Source organism: Alosa alosa, chromosome 6, assembly GCF_017589495.1.
Source record: "Alosa alosa isolate M-15738 ecotype Scorff River chromosome 6, AALO_Geno_1.1, whole genome shotgun sequence".
Lineage (NCBI taxonomy): Eukaryota > Metazoa > Chordata > Actinopteri > Clupeiformes > Clupeidae > Alosa > Alosa alosa.
In genome coordinates, this window is record NC_063194.1 from 34,718,371 (window position 1) to 34,740,336 (window position 21,966).

Consider the following 21,966-nt stretch of genomic DNA (forward strand, 5'->3'; position numbering starts at 1 on the left):
GCAACTGAAACACTGTGAGAGGAGCTTGTGTATGTGTGTGTGTGTGTCTCATATCTCACCCTCTCTCTCGTTCAGACAGCTGTAACACTCTTGCAGGACCTGTGAGAGGAGCTTGTGTGTGTGTGTGTGTATATATCTCACCCTCTCTCTCGTTCAGACAGCTGTAACACTCTTGTAGGACCTGTGAGAGGAGCTTGACGCCTCGGGCCCGAGTCTCGTGCTGAGAGCTGGTGAGACTCAAACTGCACAAGCGCATGTGTGTACACACACACACACACACACACACACACACACACACACACACACACACACACACACACCTCATTAGGGGAACACTTAAACAAATAAACCAGCAACGAATCAACATTACTTTCTGCAGTTTCAAGACATTGACAGTGTGGATGCTGTCCGCATAAGGTGTTGCACACACAATAAACTTCTCAAATGTGGAGTGAAAAAAAGTAATTCTCTAGGTTACCCCAATGCTTCGATCAGCTGCAGAACAGTGAACTGTCCAGTCTTGACGCCTAGAAGAGAAAGAGGCAGAAAACCGTCTACGTGTGGAATGGAAGTGAAGTAACAAAGGTTAGGCGGGGGTTCCGAGCCAAGGCCAGCGCGAGGCCAGCTCGGGGAATATGCCCGGACACCTGTAGCGGTGGGGTCAGGGGACGAGTACGTATTACGACTTCAAATGATCAGAGTTCACTGACAGCGTGCTAGCCACTTATCGCGTTTAGCACAAAGTGATAAGCACAACCAGGCTTTCTGACAAAAGCCTGCATCCCTGCCTACCCAGCCAACTATGAGCTGGCTACAACATGACCCGTCCAACCTGATATTTAATAAATACCTACTACTTCACATGAGCACAGATAAGATGCGAGTCTGACTGCCTGTACTGAGCGCTTTCCTAAGCTCTGTTCGTTTCTGTACACAGGATGTGGCGAGTGTCTAGCTTCTGAGCTAACCTGCTAGCTAGCCTAATGCAAAGCGGCGGGGACATCACATGTGCATTTCAGCACGGAGCTTCTCTGCCACTCGGTCTATGCCAACGCAAACAAAGAGCACGCTAGACGAGGGCTTCACATCACCTTTCGCGGTCTCTGTGGCTTTCGTGTCCTGCTGGCCCGAGACAAATTCCTCCACTAAGCCGAGGAGCAGAGTACTGTCCGCAGCCATTCTGATCGACAGTGCATTCACTTTTACCCATGTGAGCATGCGCAGAAAGTTAGGACTACATCTGGTTAAGTGTTTATTGTTGCATGACAATGAAATGTCAAGTTCATATTCAAATTTGTTAACTACAAACTCGTATTATACTCAACATTGTTGACAAATGAATAATTTTATCTATGCAGGCATGTGAAACGAATTTTATTATTTGATACGGTTGCTGGAATCGATCTTAATTATTATCACAGTTATAATTACTATGAGATCAAGAGGAGTGTATCACCATGACAATTTGATTTGTGATTTACGCACAAAACAGTATTTCTGCCCATCTGGTATAAATAATTTTTAGACAGAGAAGCATGTTTCAGGAATCATTTTATTGGCTGTCTTGTGCGACGCAATGCAAGAACTTGCACATGGACTTGCGCAAGCGTAGTACGTGTTTCTGGCTGGCTGACTGTTCCAACATCAGGAAGGGAAAGGAATGTTACCCTAGTCGCAGGAACTATGAACGCTTTGAAGTTTTGAAACTCGTGTGGACCAGATTAACGGATGACCAACGAATCCACTACACCCTAAATCAAGTGTAGAGGCTTTTAAAAGAAGAAATGGACTTGTCACCTGCAAAGACTCGCTGTCGAAAGTTTGTTATGGTGGTTTGATTGCTAGCTAGCAAGGAACGTGTATGTTAGCTACCAAGCTAATCTGCCAGCTTACTTGTATTATTAGCTAAGCTGCTAACTGCAACGTTATCGTAGTTTTTGACGAGTTGGTAATTAACCTCGCTCTCACTGCTCTCTGTTATTTATCGTCATATTAGTCACCAGACCCAGCTAATTAAAGTACAGATTTAACTTTACACATTTGGAAACCGTTTAGTCTCAGCTGATGTTGACTTGCGAACGCATGTAATGTTAATCAAATGAGGAACATATCTTCTAGTAGCGATAACGTTGCAGCTAGTAAGCTACCAGACGAGAAAAGTTGCTCAAGATGAAATTGTTAGGCCTCGGGCAGTCTGCGCTGATTTCGGTGAATCTTTGTCTTTAATTAGCCACATGGCGAGCACCACCTCAGTGCACGAGAGTTGACATTTTGCTTGGAATGTTTGAGATATCAAATAATAATAGTCGGACCACTATCTAAGCGGAACAGCCAGAAGTTCCCTTTTGGATAGATTCCTAGCTAGCCAATCATTAAGTAAAAATTATTTTTTCTAAAGATGGGGCTGCCTTGTCAAACTACATAATGTTAATTGAAGAACCGTTATTTAGCAACAGAGTCTGTGCCATATAAAAACAAAGACATTTTACTTTTTGGGGGAAAAGTTTCTTCAAACGGTTTGCTAACGTTACCTTCCCAAGCTAGCACTAGCTAGCTTAAAAAAACCCATAGCGAAGACATCCTGATGCTGGTCAGCCTTTTGAACTTCCTCATTGAAGTTTGAGCCATATCTGCAACTGCTGTCACGTTTTGTGTGCCAGGCTGGCGCTAAGTTTATTTGTATACCGGTAGTCAGTGATGCCGTGGTTCGGATCTAACTGACCACCATGGGAGGATGCGTGGGAAGAGAGCGTGGGGATTCACGCGGACAGGGGTCGTCTCGCGCCGGTGGGAGGACCGGACGGAAGCGTGGAGGTAAGACCCCCGGAAACGTCCACCTGTCTCACTGTAAACATTCAGCCAGCTGTTTCAGATCAGCTGTCTGTCATGCTCATGCATCCTCACACCTCACTCGCCCGATCCACTCAAGGTCGGCCCATCCGATGACGCTTTTCCACCGTAGCGACAAGCCTGTGCTTTCCATAGTGTATCGTGGCAGCCCTCGGCCTACGTGTTTACAGTGGAAAAGTCCGTGCTGGCGCCGCGTTTTAGGCCATTCCCACAGTCACACTCGGGTCTCTTATCAGTGTAAATCAGGCGACCAGACTGCCATATCTTTTATTGTCCCTCAGGCACGTCGGTCAGCCTCATCTAGAAGAAGGGAAACCTAATCAGGTGCGTCGTACGTCAGAGCATGACACTAACGTTACATATCGGACGCCTTGTGTAAGGTTTAGGGACAGCCTATCGGAGGACAGAATGTAGCTGGCTCAGTCGGCCTTGAGTCTGCAGGGAAGGTTTAAAAAAAAAAAAAACCGGCCTGGCCTGGCGTCCAGCTGTGTTTACAAGCGGTGTGGGCAGGGCCCGGGTTCCACTGCGTCATTCGTGAGGTATACCTGAAGCTTTACCTTAAGGTTTTGACACATCCCCGAAACATTGTGTAAGTCATGCGTCCATTAGGTTCATCTGGACCAACTGAAGCTATACTGTTATTCACGTTTTAAACAAACATTTTATAGCCTAAAAATCTAATGTTAGGGGCAAGACATTTACTGGCAATGAAGAGATATGTCACATTGCATTTAATGCTTAATTTATAATAGAAAAGTGCCCTTTGAAATGCAAATCTGTAATATCTTACCTTAGTTATCATATTACTTGTTGATATTAGGATTACCTATGCTGTCATACCCACCAAATCTCATGTCCAGACACCTGGGCGACCTGTCTGACTGCACTCTGCTCTGTGCTGCACACCAGGCTTTTATCAGCAGGGAAGTGAAGGCAGAGTCTGATTATGGGGCACGTTCCAGTGTGCAGAGTCTGATTATGGGGCACGTTCCAGTGTGCAGAGTCTGTAGATTATGGGGCATGTTCCAGTGTGCAGAGTCTGTAGATTATGGGCATGATCCAGTGTGCAGAGTCTGTAGATTATGGGCATGATCCAGTGTGCAGAGTCTGATTATGGGGCACGTTCCAGTGTGCAGAGTCTGATTATGGGGCACGATCCAGTGTGCAGTGTCTGATTATGGGGCATGTTCCAGTCCGCAGTGTCTGTAGATTATAGGGCACGTTCCAGTGTGCAGAGTCTGTAGATTATGGGCATGATCCAGTGTCTGATTATGGGGCATGTTCCAGTGCGCAGTGTCTGTAGATTATGGGGCATGTTCCAGTGCGCAGTGTCTGTAGATTATGGGGCACGTTTCAGTGTGCAGAGTCTGTAGATTATGGGGCACTTTCCAGTGCGCAGTGTCTATAGATTATGGGGCACGGTCCAGAGCTGCAGTGTGTTGTTGTGTTGTGAAACCTGGCTTACAATATTTTGTTTGTGTATGTGTGTTTAGAGTGTATGTCTGTGTGTTGTGTTGTCAGGTGCTGTGGTCTTGAGTGCTGGTTATTGGTGTGTGTGTGTGTGTGTGTGTTGGGTGGAGAGGAGGAAACCAGTGTGTTTGGGTGGAGAGGAGGTGGGCTTGTTTGGTATGGTGTAGTGTTGTCACGATACCAAAATTAATGTTTTGATACCGATACCAAGTCAAGAATTGCGATTTTGACACTTCTTCGATACTTTTTTAAAAAATTATTTGATTTGGGGGCCCCACCACCTTGACATCATCATCAGTAATATATTGAATAAACTGTAGTGTGATCATTCACACCAGTGGCCTTCCCAGATTCTGCTTGACTCTCTCCACACAAACACACATGGAAAATGATGGCTTATGTCATATTTCATATATTCTGCATAATTACTAGTAAATATATTTAGCAATTTGAAAACTATTCTAAAACTAACTATTTTTAAACTATTACACTTAGGCATATCTTTAATTGGTGTTCTAGGTCTAATTGAGTGCACATTGGTGATGTGTAGGTGTAATTGAGTGCCTGTCACTTTAAGAGATAGTGAGAGTAATTGGCCTTGTCTCACTAGTCTAGTAAATAAAAGTTGCACAGCGCATAAAGATATGTGGATGCAATTAATTATGTTTTGTATTTCATTAGATAAAATAAATGTTCAAAAAAATGTATAAGTCGAAGAAAGTCTTTCTGGGATCATAGAAAAGATAAGTGTCTTGCAATGTTCATTAATGATTTTAGTGAGCACTATTGTCAAACGTGACCTGAGCTAGCGGGATCGTTAGCAAGGATCTCTCTTCAGATGTAAAAGTTTGCGATGGTTGCTTAGCCTATTTCTAAATTGCATTGAACCCAAATAGTAGGCCTAAATGACCAAAATCCCACAGCCTACATTGTTTCCCCTACAATGTATTCATCAGCGGTGCAGCGCCGCTTCTGGAATTCAAGCGCCACTGCAAAAAAAGTTGCCTAATTAAAAAAAAACAATAATAATTAAAGTGAACTTCAGGAACAGCTGCCGCTCGTTCAGGTTTCATGTCAACAAATAATAGTAGGCTAACGTTGAAGGCGCAGTCAGGGATTCCACAGGAGATCACGCTTGTTTGTGTTTATGTTTAAGTTTATTAGCAGACGCAATTTTGTGCAAAAAAACGTAGCCTACATTATGTTAACCAAGGAACCAAATTAAACACGCCAGCGAGATAGCTCACCCCTACCTTCAGTAGCCTATTCCCAGATAAATCCACGCATTGTTTCGTTTTTGTTTGTGATGCAGGCAATGCTTTCAAGTCCTGTGTTGCTAACATACCTAGGCTGTGAAACTACGGTCTAGCTAGCCTATTGGTGAATTTGAGTAATAGGATACGCAAGCATTTACATCTGAGATAGTTTGTAATTCCTGTAGAGCTCATCAACATTATAGATATGATACAAGGCACTTATCTGCTATAATCCAAGTGAATTTTCTTCGAATTTTTGACCATTTATTTTACCAAATGACATGGGAAACATAATTAATTTCATCCACATATTCTTATGCACCATGCACAACAACGCTACTAAGTTAGCTTAAAACCGTGAGAATCAAGCCAGCGTCACGGGCCGTCACGGCATTAAAGTGACAGGCACTCAATTCGACTTGCACAGCACCAATACAGTGTAATGGCATGAAAGAGAAGTCTATATAGTTTATACAGTGCTGTGCAAAAGTGAAGACACCCATGCTGAAATTGACTAAAGGGAGGAATAAAAACATATTTTGCCTTTTGTCTCAATGCCTTAATTAAAAAAAAAATAGGACATCAATTATTTTTAATGCATCATGTATCGTAAATAAATACATTATATATAAATGTCTTAACTTATGCACAGCACTGTATATTCTAAATAGTAATAGTTTGTACAGTGGCTAATACTAATAATGTAAATGAAAAAGGTGAAAGAAAAACATGAATAATCCTGTTCAAGTACTGCAATAATCATGCTTTGTAAATGCTTGTGTTGATGGTTGTCAATTTGTAACTCAATCTGTCCATTTCTTCCACAAAATCCACCAGAAGTCACAATTTAAGGAGTCATTTTTTCAAATGTTTCTCTTTTTTTTTTTTTTTTTTGGGGGCTTCCTATGATCAACAGCACCGCTGCTGGAAAAAATTCTAGGGGAAACACTGGCCTAGGTAGGTTAGCAACACAAACTTGAGAGATGCAAGTGAGCAAATCAACTTGATATTAGCCTATTATGATGTGTTACCATAGCATCACTTGAACTAGCAGCCATGTCTCGCTGTTTATAGCACGACAGCTGCACTTACGTGTGTGTGAGGAGAAAAGACGCACAGCCACAGGTTAGGGGAGGAGGCGCTAGAAGCATGCCTTATGCACACACATGTTACTTCAAAAGAACATGGTCATTCTCAAAAGTATCGATACTAATAAAATTAGGCATCGTGACATTTTTAATTTCAGGGTATTGCGATACTTTTGTAGTATCGGTGCACCGTGTAACACTAGTATGGTGTAGTAGATAGCATAGCATAGCATATCTGGCAGCACATTTTCTCCTGGGCGTGTAGATAGCATAGCATAGCTGGCAGCACATTTTCTCCTGGGCGTGTAGATAGCATAGCATAGCTGGCAGCACATTTTCTCCTGGGCATGTAGATAGCATAGCATAGCTGGCAGCACATTTTCTCCTGGGCATGTAGATAGCATAGCATAGCTGGCAGCACATTATCTCCTGGGCGTGGCGTGCCAGCGGGAGACGGCATCAGATGGTATCATCACTGCCATCCTCATCCCTGGAGGGCACTGACGAGAGAGCGAGAGAGTGTGTGTGTGTGTGTGTGTGTGCGTACACATGTAGGGCATGTAGACAGTGCCTAATGCAACCCATCCCCAAGGTGTCACGTGTGTGTGTGTGTGTGTAAACTCACCTTCTGCAAGGTGTCACGTGTGTGTGTGTAAACTCTCCTTCCGCAAGGTGTCACGTGTGTGTGTGTGTGTACGTGTGTGTAAACTCTCCTTCCGCAAGGTGTCACGTGTGTGTGATTGTTTGCCGGCTTCTCTTTATTTCTACAGTGATTAGACCTCTGCCTTGAACGAGTAGTACATTATTTCAGCCACGCAGACCTGAAGTTAAGTGCATGCTGTAATATCTACACAACCATGCCCTCTCCTCTTTCCCTTCTCTCTCCTCTTCTCTACTCCTCTCTCCTCTTTCCCTTCTCTCTCCTCTTCTCTCCTCTTCTCTACTCCTCTCTCCTCCTCTCCTTCTCTCTCCTCTTCTCCTCTCTCTTTCTCTCTCCTCTCTCCTCCTCTCTCCTCTTCTCTACTCTTCTCTCCTCCCCCCCTTGTCTCCTCTCTCCTCCTCTCCTTCTCTCTCCTCTTCTCCTCTCTCCTCTTCTCTACTCCTCTCTCCTCCTCTCCTTCTCTCTCCTCTTCCTCTCCCCTCTACTCTCCTCTTCCCCTCTCCTCCCCTCTGCTCTCCTCCTCTCCTCTTCTCCTCTCCTCCCCTCTGCTCTCCTCCCCTCTCCTCTTCTCCTCTCTTCTCTCTCCTTCTCTCTTTTCTTTTCTTCTCTTCTTCTCTCCTCATCCTCTCTTTCCTCCTCTCTCTTTCTCTCTCCTCTTCCTCTCTCCTCCTCTCTCCTCTTCTCCTCTCCATCCCTCTGCTCTCCTCACTCCTCTCCTCTCTCCTCCTCTCCTGTGTTCTTGATTGCCACACCTGAGCCTGCAGGTCAGCTATAAATAATTTGTTTGGATGGAAGGTGACCTTAAATAGTTGGCACGTGTGTAGGGAGCTCAATTTGTGATCTGCTGAGGGTGTGTGTGTGTGTGTGTGTGTGTGTAGGAACCTGACCCTGCTGTGGCTGGTGGGTGGTGTCCTATCACTGCTGACTGTTAGTGTCAGCTCACACTTTGTGTTAGTTACAGCTGTACACACACACAAACACACACGTACGTTACGTTACGTTACGGTAAGACAGAACACACACACGCACACACACTCTCCCAGCATTAAAGCTGCCTGTCAGAATACACACATCTATCGTTTATTAAGTGTAGTCAGCCGTTTGTTTGATTCAATGCTAACGTTTATTAAAGGTGCTCTAAGCGATGCCATGCGTTTTTTAGGCTAAAACATGTTATGTCACTTACTGCAAACATCACCTAACCCCAACCGCTAGCTATCTGTGTCCTGAATACACTGTAAAAAAATGCGATCTCAAAAACAACCTGGACAACAAAAACAACCTGGGCAAACCTAGCCCATAAAAACATAACAACTGGGAGCAGCACGGGAGGGAGGGGGAGGAAGTAGCGAGCTAGCTCTCTATTTAGTTTGAAAGTCAACAGAAGTGACGTTACCCAGCATCGCTTAGAGCACCTTTAAGTGTAATCAGCAGCAGCAGTGTTTGATTCAACACTAACGTTTATTAAGCGTAGTCAGCAGCAGCAGTTTTTTTTAGGGTTAGCTTGGCACAAATAGCGGAGAAGACTACTTTCATTCTAAGTCGCGCAAAATAATTGCTGCACATATTGTGAGCAGACTCTAGCCTGCATAATGCTACACAAGCGCAGTAGTGGAGAATGTAAGGATAATGGATGACACGGTGGTCTGTTAACAGAAATGAATGCGCTGTTGAGGTTGTAAAACGGCCCTGACGCGCAGCGGCTCATTCATTTCTGCTTAGCGACCACTGTGGAGTCCATTATCCCGCTTATTTCACTGTTGCCACTTGCGTTGTGTTCATTTCCTGTTACAATTTAAACGTTTTAATCGCTAAAACTGTCTTGTTTGTAGAACTAATTTCTTCCGACACATATCAACTAATTTCTCAACTTGCAGGACAAACTGCCGTTACTAGTTCTAAATGGATGGTTGCTACGGCCAAAGTTCTATCTCTCCCGTTGTCAAGTGGGTATATCCCAGGATTCTGATAAACCTTATCTTTGAAACATTGCTATTTTACTTAGCCTACTGCCATTCAACTAGCTAAAATCCACCTACTTCTTATGCTAAATGTTGCTATGTTCTGAACGTCTGCATTTTACAGCTTGGATGCAACGTGACCACTCATTTAAACATCACAACGAGTTCGGCGAATTAATATACAAGTGTGATACAGGCAAAAAAAATGGATCTACTTCATATCGTAAAAGCACCAATTTCCGCCCCTTTCTTTCGAAAATTCAACAAACATTTTTCAGTAGCCATAGGTGTGTAGATTTGAACAAAATCGGGTTTGGTTCCTAACGGGAGCATTTACTGGCTTAAAAATCCGATGTTGTTTACCATAGTCAGAGTTTGGTGCTGGGCTGGTGAGTGCCCTATTTCCCAAACTTGACATACAAATTAATTATTTAATGTAGCATATTTTCCATCGGACATTCTGTCAATTTATATTTCTTTCTGCTGGACAACTACACGTGAAACCGGCCAATTTCAGGCAGTAGCCAGCTAACGTAAACTCTGGCTAACGGCTTACTCTGCAAAGCAAAGCATACTGTAGGATTCTATGCAGCGGTACTTTGTTTTTTGCATGCGCTCTGAGAAGGCCATTGTTTGCTCTCCTACATTTATTTCGAGCCTGATGTAATCTATGTAAATATAGGTTTCGTGTTGGCCTTTGATTCTTATCTTTCATCTGTATGTCCTGAGGTAGATATGCTGTGTTCACTATACGGCAGGTTAAATATCCTGAGGTAGATATGCTGCGTTCACTGCCCTGTTAAAATGGTGGGATTTTTAAACAAGTCAGTGCTGATAGGATGACGCCACTGACACTATAACACCCACCCGTTATTTTATCCATGGAATTCTGTTTTATCTGTGGAATTCTGTTTTATTTGTGGAATTCTGTTTTATTTGTGGAATTCTGTTTTATCTGTGGAATTCTGTTTCAGAGCAAACTGTAGCAAAGCTGTTTCAAAATGTTTCTATGTTTTAGTTTCAAAATGTTTAGAACTGGCCTCAGTTCTGCATGTGTAGATGTTGAACTGGCCCCAGTTTGGCATGTGTAGAGTGGTGTTGTGTGCGCGTGTGTGTGTGAGACTCTCCTCTGAGTGTTGTTTGTGTGTGTGAGACTCTCCTCTGAGTTGTGGCGTGTGTGTGTGAGAGCCTCTCCTCTGAGTGATGTGTGTGTGTGTGTGTGTGTGTGAGAGCCTCTCCTCTGAGTGATGTGTGTGTGTGTGAGCCTCTCCTCTGAGTTGTTGTGTGTGTGTGAGAGCCTCTCCTCTGAGTGATGTGTGTGTGAGCCTCTCCTCTGAGTGATGTGTGTGTGTGTGTGTGTGTGTGTGTGTGAGCCTCTCCTCTGAGTGATGTGTGTGTGTGTGTGTGTGTGAGTGTGTGTGTGTGTGTGTGTGTGTGAGAGCCTCTCCTCTGAGTGATGTGTGTGTGTGTGTGTGTGAGAGAGCCTCTCCTCTGAGTGATGTGTGTGTGTGTGTGTGTGTGTGAGCCTCTCCTCTGAGTGATGTGTGTGTGTGTGTGTGTGTGTGTGTGAGCCTCTCCTGTGTGTGTGTGTGTGTGTGAGCCTCTCCTCTGAGTTGTTGTGTGTGTGTGTGTGTGAGCCTCTCCTCTGAGTGATGTGTGTGTGTGTGTGTGAGAGCCTCTCCTCTGAGTGATGTGTGTGTGTGTGTGTGAGAGCCTCTCCTCTGAGTGATGTGTGTGTGAGAGCCTCTCCTCTGAGTGATGTGTGTGTGTGTGTGTGTGAGCCTCTCCTCTGAGTGATGTGATGTCTCCCTGCAGCCCGTAACGAGCCCCTGAAGAAGGAGCGTCCCAAGTGGAAGAGCGACTACCCCATGACCGAGGGGCAGCTGCGCAGCAAGAGAGATGAATTCTGGGATACGGCGCCGGCCTTTGAGGGCCGCAAGGAGATCTGGGATGCGCTGAAGGCAGCCGCAGTCGCCCTGGAGTGTAACGACCACGAGCTCGCCCAGGCCATAGTGGACGGAGCTAGCATCACGCTCCCGCATGGTACACACACACACGTGCACACGCACACACGACCACGAGCTGGCCCAGGCCATAGTGGACGGAGCTAGCATCACGCTCCCGCATGGTACACGCGCACACACACACACACACACACACACGAGCTCGCCCAGGCCATAGTGGACGGAGCTAGCATCACGCTCCCGCATTGTACACACACGCGCGCACACACGCCCATACACACTAGGGGTGGGCGATATATATCGTCTGCGATAATATCGTGATTGTTGTTTTAACGATGTGCAAATTGACATTATGGAGTATTTAAATTACTTATGGGGAAAAAAACACTCAAAATCATGCACGGAAGACTCCTACATTCCCAGGAGGTAGGCGATGCGGGAGAAGTGCAGCAGAGCAAGTGTCACGTGATCACTAGTGGGTCACAACCCAAGGGGGCAGGCGAACGTTCGGAGAGCGTAGACACTATGGCGGATCTGAGGCTATAGTAGACCAGTTCACCTAGCCATCCCCATTGAAGCCCATTCAATTTTGGCACCACTTTGACATCAAATAACGTTACAGCTGAAGCGTTTTAAGCCTTTATATGAACTTTTTCTATTTCCGGAGTAATACAACATTGTGTGATTGACGTCATAACCTCATAACTGACTTACAGACTGAGTAATAAACTTTTTTCCGAAATCAATGCTAAAGTGACGTAATAAGCATACAGCCAGAGTGGGTGAAAGCGTCGCACAGGAGCAAAATAACCGTAAGTATCGGAGCACAACATTTCAGCGAAGTTTTGATAGATTGACAGTAGCCTAGGCTATGAATGTGGCGAGTGCTGTTTATATTAAATCACATTTATCTACGAACAACTAGGACATTTAGAACAGTAATGTAGACATGGTGGTAACGAAGTAAGTGGCTACATACCCAATTTCTCGGTGCAGCTATTGCAAGAGTTACACGAGTCAGACTACGTGCCTACGTTACATTTATGTCCCCTGAGCCTGCGCAGAAAGCCTCGTCGACCAACAGGAAACGGTTGAAATTTGCTTCACCCGCCTCGATTGACGTCTACGTGATGACTGTCCATATCTTTTACTGTCTTTGGTCACAACGTTGTCCCACGCAGCCTAATGTTTATTTTGTGCAGCGAGAGTAGCCTACATGGTATTATATGGAGAGAAAACATTAGCCTTTGAGTATTTTAGTAGTCAGTTGTAAACAAATAACTATTCTCATGTAACTCTTTTGTAAATGGACTAAAGTTTGCTCAAAATATCTACGTTTACCGATTATGCTAACCGTTAGCATCTCTATGGGATTTCTCATATACATTAGCCATAAGCTAACGCATTAGTTTCTATTCTGTAACTTGGAATGCTAGCCTACGTGATTTGCTCTAAAACAAAACATAGAAGGAAATAACTGATATCGACTAATTATCGTTATCGTCAAAATCACAAAAAATATCGAGATATTATTTTTTGTCCATATCGCCCACCCCTAACACACACACGAGCTCGCCCAGGCCATAGTGGACGGAGCTAGCATCACGCTCCCGCATGGCACGCACGCATGCACGCACGCATACACATCCACCCAGACACACACAGCCAGCATCATACTCCCGCATGGTACACACACACACACACACACACACAGACACACACACACACAAAGACACAGACACACACAGCCAGCATCACACTCCCGCATGGTACACGCACACGACCACGAGCTCACCCAGGCCCTAGTGGATGGAGACAATTATGCTCCCGCATGGTGCACACACGCACACGCATGCACGCATACACACACACACGCACGCATGCATACAAACACACTGTTGCATTTAATCCATCGGGTAGATTGGATAAAATAAATAAATGTATGGACATCTCCAGAGATGGTTCAGGCAGAGCCTAATATGTGTGTGTGTGTGTGTGTGTGTGTGTGTGTGTGTGTGTGTGTGTGTTCTCTCTCTCAGGCACCCTGAATGAGTGTTATGACGAGCTGGGCAACCGCTACCAGCTGCCCGTCTACTGCCTGGCCCCGCCCCTTAATCTGATCTCGGAGCGCAGTGAGGAAGAGCCGTCGGACACGCCCGAAGCCCCCCCCCCCCCAGGAAGGAGTTCTCCCTCAAGGTCTGTCTGGCCACACACACACACACACACACACACACACACACAGCACTCAAGGTATGTCTGGCCTCACATACACAGCACTCAAGGTCTGTCTGGCCTCACACACACACACACACACACACACACACACACACACACACACACACACACACACACAGCACTCAAGGTATGTCTGGCCTCACACACAGCACTCAAGGTATGTCTGGCCTCACACACACACACAGCACTCAAGGTATGTCTGGCCTCACACACACACACAGCACTCAAGGTATGTCTGGCCTCACACACACACACACACAGCACTCAAGGTATGTCTGGCCTCACTCACACACACACACACACAGCACTCAAGGTATGTCTGGCCTCACACACACACAGCACTCAAGGTATGTCTGGCCTCACACACACACACACACACACACACAGCACTCAAGGTATGTCTGGCCTCACACACACACACAGCACTCAAGGTATGTCTGGCCTCACACACACACACACACACAGCACTCAATGTATGTCTGGTCTCACACACGTCATTTTTTCACTGAGATCTATGATGTTCTATGTTGTACTATTTAAATTAAAGTGGAGATAAAACCAGCACACATTGATGTTCTATGTTGTACTATTTAAATTAAAGTGGAGATAAAATCCTTTCATTGAGCTGTGCGTTTTACGCACGCAGCCTTTCCTTGCCCCGCCCCTTTCCATGTCCCGTCCGCGCTCTCTCATAACGAGCCCGCTGCCACTCCTCTGCATGTGCATTTAACAAAATATTCATTCACGATTGTTGAACGATTGTGGTTGCTACATAGAAGCATTGCATAGAACATGGCTGGTTAAATTGCTATTAAATGCGCTTAGCATCGTGACCATGCTGCACAAATTTGTTCAAAACTGCTGCATAGTACATTGAGGAGATTAAACTAAGTTATGCAATCAAGCAGTATCTCAAAGCTAACGTTAGAATACTGTTTGGATGTAAATGGAAAAGTGTTTTCCAAGACTTAAAAGTGATTGTCCCAAGGAGAAGTAGGAACCTGAATTTAGTCAGATCTGTGTGGTAGTAGAATATGGCCAGGCTATCTTTATCTCTGGATAACTGGATGACTTGTAGACCATAAAGGAAAGAGTTCATGGTCATTACGTTTAGCTGTGTTTGCTTGTTGGGCTGCATAGCATGCTAGTTTGCTTGTTAAACAGTGACATTAAGCCATGGTCGCTAATGTGCCAGCTTCTAGATGTTATGTGGCTAACAATAGTTATAATGTGATGAGGTAAAAGCTAGCTAGGACAGACGCTCAAGGAGTTCATGCTTTGTATTGCTGGATTTTAAGATGGCCTGTATGACACTGTGGCTGAGGGATATTGAGTGAGCGGCTAGCACAGTGGGGAAAGGGCCCAGTTTAACAGTGTGGCTGAGGGGAAAGGGCCCAGTTTAACAGTGTGGCTGAGGGGAAAGGGCCCAGTCTAACAGTGTGGCTGATATGAGGGGGAAAGGGCCCAGTTTAACAGTGTGGCTGATATGAGGGGAAAGGGCCCAGTTTAACACTGTGGCTGATATGAGGGGAAAAGGGCCCAGTCTAACACTGTGGATGAGAGGAAAGGGCCCAGTTTAACACTGTGGATGAGAGGAAAGGGCCCAGTTTAACAGTGTGGCTGATATGAGGGGAAAGGGCCCAGTCTAAAACTGTGGCTGAGGGATATTGAGTGAGCGGCTAACAGCACGTTAGCTGCTTGGCCAGGATGCTCCCCATGTCATGCTACTTCTTGACCCACACATGAGATGAGGTGCCATGGCAACCCACGCTACTTCTTGACCCACACATGAGATGAGATGCCATGGCGTTATTAAAACCCACGTCTTTTGCACTGGGATTGTCTAGTCTGTAGAAATTATGTAAAAATCGTCGTAACTCATGACACGGGCATTTCTGTTTCACTCGCTAACAAGACATTACTACATTGCAACTTTAGAACATTACGACATTATGACATTAGAACATTACGACATTAGACCATTAGAACATTGCAACATTAGAACATTACGACATTAGAACATTACATTACTTTATTCCCCTGCTTGGTTGAAATTCCCATTGTCCTACGTAATTTAGAACCACCATTAACCGTATGTTATCTGCACACCTATGAAGTAGATCCATTTTTTTGGCCGTATCACACTTGTATATTAATTCGCCGAACTCGTTGTGAAGTTTAAATGAACTGTCACATTGCATCCGAGCTGTAAAATGCAGACGTTCAGAACATGGCAACATTGTAGCATATGACGGAGGTGGCTTTTAGCTAGATGGATGACAGCAGTCTAAGTAAAATAGCAATGTTTCAAAACTAAAGTTCATCAGAATCTTGGGATACGCCCGCTTGACAACGGGAGAGATAGAACTAACGACTGGCCTTTGGCCGTAGCAACCATCCAATTAGAACTAGTAACGGCAGTTTGTCCAGCAAGTTGAGAAAATAGTTGATATGTGTCGGAAGAAATTAGTTCTACAAACAAGACAAGTTTTAGCGATTAAAACGCTTAAATTGTAATGGGAAATTAGCACAACGCAAGTGGCAACAGTAGAATAAGCGGGATAATGGACTCCACGGTGGTCTGTTCACTTCGAGAACTGCTTCACGTCGGGGCCGTTGTACAACCTCAACATTGGACGCTCTTCTGCCAGTGATCCAAAAGCAGAGCTGTGCAGACCAAAAGGACTCCATCCACACACACACACACACACACACACACACACACACACACACACACACACACACACACACTCAAGCTCATGCTGTTGTAACTCCATCCACACACTTACTTACTCACTCAAGCTCATGCTGTTGTAACTCCATCCACACACACTTACTCACTCAAGCTCATGCTGTTGTAACTCCATCCACACACACTTACTTACTCAAGCTCATGCTGTTCTAACTTGCCTGTGTGTGTGCGCGTCAGGTGCGTCTGTCGACGGGGCGAGACGTGCGGCTGAGCGCCAGCATGGCGGACTCCATCGGTCAGCTGAAGAAGCAGCTGCAGGCTCAGGAGGACATCGAGGCGGCGCACCAGCGCTGGTTCTTCAGCGGGAAGCTGCTGACCGACAAAACGCGGCTGCAGGACACCAAGATCCAGAAGGACTTCGTCATCCAGGTCATCGTCAACCAGCCGCCCACAGACACACACACGCCCATGGCCACGGCCCCGCCCACACACACACCCACACCCACGGCCCCCTCCACCCCCGACAACTGAGCTGCGCCGGGACCTGCGTCCAGCGTGTGGCGCTGTGGAGCGCCCCGAGAGGATGACAAGGCCCAGGAGCTCGGACACGCTCCAGCAGGACGCAGGTTTCTTCTTTTCTCATAAATGGCGCCATTAAAGACGGACTCTAGTTCTTTACCTTGTGGACGGACTCTAGTTCTTTACCTGGTGGACTCATCCATTAGAGACAGACTCGTAAAGCCCTAAACGCCCCCAACCCCCCACCCAACACCTCTCTCTCTCTCTCTCTCTCTCTCTCACTCACACACACACACACACACACACACACTAAAAGAGCCCCACCCCTCCCTTGTGCTGATGATGGACTGTGTGTGTGTGTGTGTGTGTGTGTGTGTGTGTGTGTGCACGCACCTGGGTTATAGTGGACAGCCTTGTAAAGGTGTGAATCCTTTGCAGCAGGAGATGTGTGTGTCTCAGTGTTGGAATGTACTTCTTGAGTACTTGTGTGCCTTCCTAGAGATGCCCAGATGACAATGTGTGTGTGTGTTAGAGTGACTGTAGATGTTGTTACACTATATGTTCTCTAATCTGTGTGTGTGTGTGAGAGAGCTGCCCCCTAAAAACAACAAACCACACACACACACACACACGTCCGCACGTAGGTACGTGAGCACGCAGCATGCCCCTGGGAGTTTGATGTCACCTCTGGAGTGAGACCCCCGTAGAACCCTGCAGAGGAACCCTGCAGAGGAACCCTGTAGAGGAACCCTCAGAACTTTGACTCCTCAGAAAGAACCTTGAGAACAATAATGGAACTCCGACCAACCGGGGTGGGTTCTGACGTTGACACAGAGAGATGAAGCTGCCGATTAGACTGGAGAGACACACACACACACACGCACATAAACACACACACAAACACAGAGCCTTGCTAGTGCTACTGGTCCACACCCACAGCCAGATATAGAGCTTTTCCAGTGCTGCTGCTGGCCCGTGCTGTCAATCCTACTGTTGCTGTGAATCATCTAATTCATCTAATTCATTATGTGAGGAAATCAAAGGTGAGTCACAACTCTCAGCTACACACACACACACACACACACACCAGGTGAAGAAATCAAATCTGAGTCTTCCCTTACCCTGTGACGACTATCTGCTCCACCTCACACACACACACACACACAGAGCAGGTGTAGGGAACCGTGCTGGTGGTTGGTGTGTTTCTGCTGATTTGAACGCACTGAGAGGGAGAATGTGAAGGGTCATTTGTCCATGTTGAGCACCATAAGCCTTAAGAGAGGGCCTTGCCCAAGGCCACGGCAGTACTGACCGTGTGTGTGTGTGTGTGTGTTTGATGGTGGTGGGTATTGTAGAACATCACATTTCAACGGTTCTGATGTGTAGCAATGGAACTAGTCTTGTCAAAGTGCAATTCGGTGGTGTGTGTGTGTGTGTCAGAAGAAGCAAGAGGATGCGGTCTCCATGGCGATCGTGACGAGAGGCGGCTGTAAGATGATGCTCCAGAAAGAGCTCTAATCTCAAGACTGTTCAATCAAGAATCACGATCTAAGAACTCATCTTTCCATTGATTTCCATGTTTGTGTTTGTGCTTTTGAACTAAATAAGATTAAACAAGATAATCACGCTAGATGTTTTGGTCCAGTAATAAAATCCCTTCACAGTGGTCAGTGGTCCTGAACTGGTCTTATGTGGCATCAGCATCTCCCTGCTGTGTGAAGATCTTAACAAAGCTGAATTATTTGCAGAGAGACATTTAATACACAAACGCACACTACTGTTGTCTCCCTTGCAGTTAGTAGAGATTGAACGACTGAGGATCGTGAGACAGACACATGCATCTCTCTCGCACACACACACACCTCTGAGTGTTGTCTCGTGGGCAGGAAGCTCTAGATCAGACTAGACTGACCCACGCAGGTGTATGAGACTAGACTGACCCACGCAGGTGTGAGAGACTAGACTGACCCACGCAGGTGTGAGAGACTCCGCTCGCTCGCTGTCTGAGCGCCAAGGTTGGCTGGACTGGACCGGACCGGACTCTGGCTCCAACGCTGCACTGCGCTCCGGTTCCGAGCCGTCCCGTCCCTGTGCACTTTATTCTGCAGAACCAGGATGGAACCCATCATTTCACATCAACGTGTTTGTAGCTGCACCTGTGTGTGTGTGTGTGTGTGTGTGTTTGTAGCTGTAATTGTGTGTGTGTGTGTGTTGACTGTAACATTTTCTGTTTTTGTGATAAAGGTGGTGGGTCATTTTGATTATTTTTTTCGTGTCCTGATTTGTAATGTTAAATGTTAAAAGAGTGTTTGTGGCTTGAGAGTTGATCGGAGAGCTGTTCTCTGCTGTGACCACGATGCAACAAGCCATAAGTGATCGAGGGGGTGCCCCCCCCACCCCTCACACACATCCCACATCCCACAATCCTGTTCTCTTGTGGCGCGAGGGCTCTGGGCGCCTGAAGCCCGTTAAGAAAAAGCAAACCCAAATTCAAATGTATAGAGATCTGTATATGAATTCATTTTGAAACTTAAGAAGTCATAAAATTTATACGCATATAGCTAATTTTACAAGTGATGTGTAACATTTATAAGCAGGTTTGATTTTCAACTTTGTTTTTAAAGCTGTCAATAAAAATAAACTAAGATATAAGTTCCATATTTCCATTTTGTGTGCGTTTGTCTTCCACCTAATGATTGGTTGATTGGGTCATGTGACCTGGCCAGCTGAGTTCTCTGCTCCAGGTTGCTGTGGAAATTCTGCCCCCTGGTGGACAAAGTTGCCATTTGTCCTGACAGTCGTCGGTTCTCTACTTTCTTCTCTCACCAGCCCCGGGGCGGAGCCAGGAGTATTTTATAGGGGGGGCCAGCTGGGTCCAGACTTTTTATTGGGGTGGCAATTGAGAACCAAAACTACTTTATGAAAACTACTGAAAATGTTTCGAAGACTAGGATAGCCTATTTTAATAATAACAATACATTGTGTAAAGCCAACACTGATGCACAGGTCCATTCACAGACAACCTGAACTTGCCTGATGCTATTTTCTAACCCGACCGCTAACCATGATGCCCGCCCTGCTTTTCTTACATATTTATTTGTATGGCCTGTGTTTAAACAAGAATAAGATGACCCTTTTTTTACAGCTTAGCCTATTTTAAGCATTCAAGGCATCCTTTAGTTCAATAAATGTAGCAGACTCAATTCTCTAGTCCAACACATGTTGTGGATATGTGGCAGTTTGGCCTACAGGTGGGTTGTATGGGGGGTTATGAAATACAGTGCAGTAGTGTCATCTTATTGGGTTGGTTATTATTGGTCCTGTGTCAAGATTGTTGATATAAATTAATCTATATAAACTATCGCTGAATCATGATAGCCCATTCTGTAAAATCTGGTATGTGATTATATTGTGATTATATACATTATATTCTGTATGCAGTTCTTAATGATTGGCTAAAGGAGAACCTTGACAATTCCAAAAAGTTCAAAAGTTCACCTTTCAGTCATTTTCATCCTGAAATTGACATTTCATTTTAAACCTACACCACTTCAACACATTACATTAACAATATTTTACATTTTAAACCTACACCACTTCAACACATTACATTAACAATATTTAACACATTACATTAACAATATTTAACACACATTACATTAACAATATTTAACACATTACATTAACAATATTTAACACACATTACATTAATTTAACACATTACATTAACAATATTTAACACATTACATTAACATTATTTAACACACATGACATTAACAATATTTAACACACATTACATTAATTTAACACATTACATTAACAATATTTAACTATAGGCAGAACACTGGCGCACACTGGGACTAGGACATTCTGTAATAATGTTACAAATGCAACATTGAAGAAAAGCAGAATTATCATAATCTTATGTCAATGGTATGGTGGGTATTTGAAATGGTCCACATTTCCAAAAAAAAAATTCAGAAATATATCTGACTTGGTTGAACTTTTAGCAGAGGAAATACTTCAAATATGCCATCAAACCAAGTAACAGCCTACCAACAAAACTCTACAGTTTGAACATCATAATAGCTGATATAGTTGTTAAACGTAAACGCTAAAGCTTTCCAATAAACAGTTTGTTGTTTATTGGAAATTTTCCATAAATAGGCCAATGCTATAAAGTACATTGTGATAATGTATCTTACTTAATCAGTCTTATTCAAATGATGTTAACTCAAAGAACAATAATGGGCTGTATTTTGGGCACCAGCGCATGGCGTAATGTTCGTTTTTCACCCGCGCAAAGTTGAATTTGGTATTTTGCACGTTTATTTTTTAAACATTGCGCCCAGGGGTGTGGCAATTAATAACCTAGGGAGGGGCCTGGCGCGTTGTCTAAAAATTGCTATCATACACCACCTAAACCTGGTCAGAAGTCAATGGCGAGTTGTTCATATGCTATTTTAAGAGCGCATGTCAACAGTCATATTGGCAGTAGGCCTGTCAAACTCGATTAAGGATCCGGGTTATTCTGAGTCACTCACTAAACTGATCCGGGTTGAACGAGTCACTTGAGTCAGTATTGCTAAATCGCAAAGAAATTCAATCCTACGTTCAAGCAGTGCAGTGGGGTGCTTCATTTCGTTAAGTGCCTTCTCATGTTGGATGTGGATCCTCCATGATTTGAAACCAGGTTTTTGCAGTACTTGCATTTAGCCTTTAGAGTTTTGCTCTCCTGGTCAAAGTGCATCCACACATTGTTCATCTTTTTGGTGCTCATGTTCAGAAACTTTGATCTTATTGACAGAGAGGGTAGCCTATATTATAATAATTAATTATTTGTTGTTGTTTTGTTAACAATAGAAAAGTTTGCCTAGGTCTAATGCTACTCTGCTACAATGTTTATTACCACTACTATATAGGCTACTAATAGTAGGCTACTAGGAATCTATTCTAATAAGTATTATAGGCTGCTAATACTAGGCAACTAATATTATTATTAATCATAGCTATACTGTTAGGTAGCCTAATATAATATAATATAATATAATATAATATAATGTAATCAGAGGTGGAAAAAGTATGAAAATATTGTACTCAAGTAAAAGTACCAATACCATGATGAAATATTACTTAAGTACAAGTTAAAATACCGATCTGAAAATGTACTCAAGTAAAAGTAAAAAGTAGTTCATTTAAAATGTACTTTAAGTAAAAGTTACTTAGTTACTTTTTTTTTTTTTTGGGGGTACCAGAACAACCAGTTTTAC

At 44.4% G+C, this 21,966-nt stretch overlaps 2 protein-coding genes across 3 annotated transcripts in view; one reads left to right on the forward strand and one right to left on the reverse strand.

The window, feature by feature from the left end:
• Window positions 1-1,222, reverse strand: part of mms19 (MMS19 homolog, cytosolic iron-sulfur assembly component) — a 28,499-nt gene extending 27,277 nt beyond the window's left edge. Inside the window, exons 1-3 of one of the 2 annotated variants that reach the window (XM_048245735.1) lie at window positions 1,092-1,222; window positions 479-527; window positions 142-242 (exon numbers count right to left, since the gene is read on the reverse strand). In XM_048245735.1, the coding sequence (XP_048101692.1) occupies window positions 142-242; window positions 479-527; window positions 1,092-1,218 (277 nt within the window). In that variant the 5' untranslated portion in view covers window positions 1,219-1,222. Of the gene's footprint in view, window positions 1-59; window positions 110-141; window positions 243-478; window positions 528-1,091 lie in introns of those variants that run through there. The other variant, XM_048245737.1, reaches the window with a different exon arrangement.
• A 394-nt stretch (window positions 1,223-1,616) lies between these two features.
• ubtd1b (ubiquitin domain containing 1b) lies at window positions 1,617-16,855 on the forward strand. The gene is given in 5 exon segments (XM_048245738.1): window positions 1,617-2,814; window positions 11,102-11,329; window positions 13,290-13,421; window positions 13,424-13,446; window positions 16,415-16,855. Coding segments are annotated over 5 exon segments (765 nt in total). The 5' UTR covers window positions 1,617-2,726; the 3' UTR covers window positions 16,709-16,855.
• The last annotated feature ends 5,111 nt before the right edge of the window (window positions 16,856-21,966 follow it).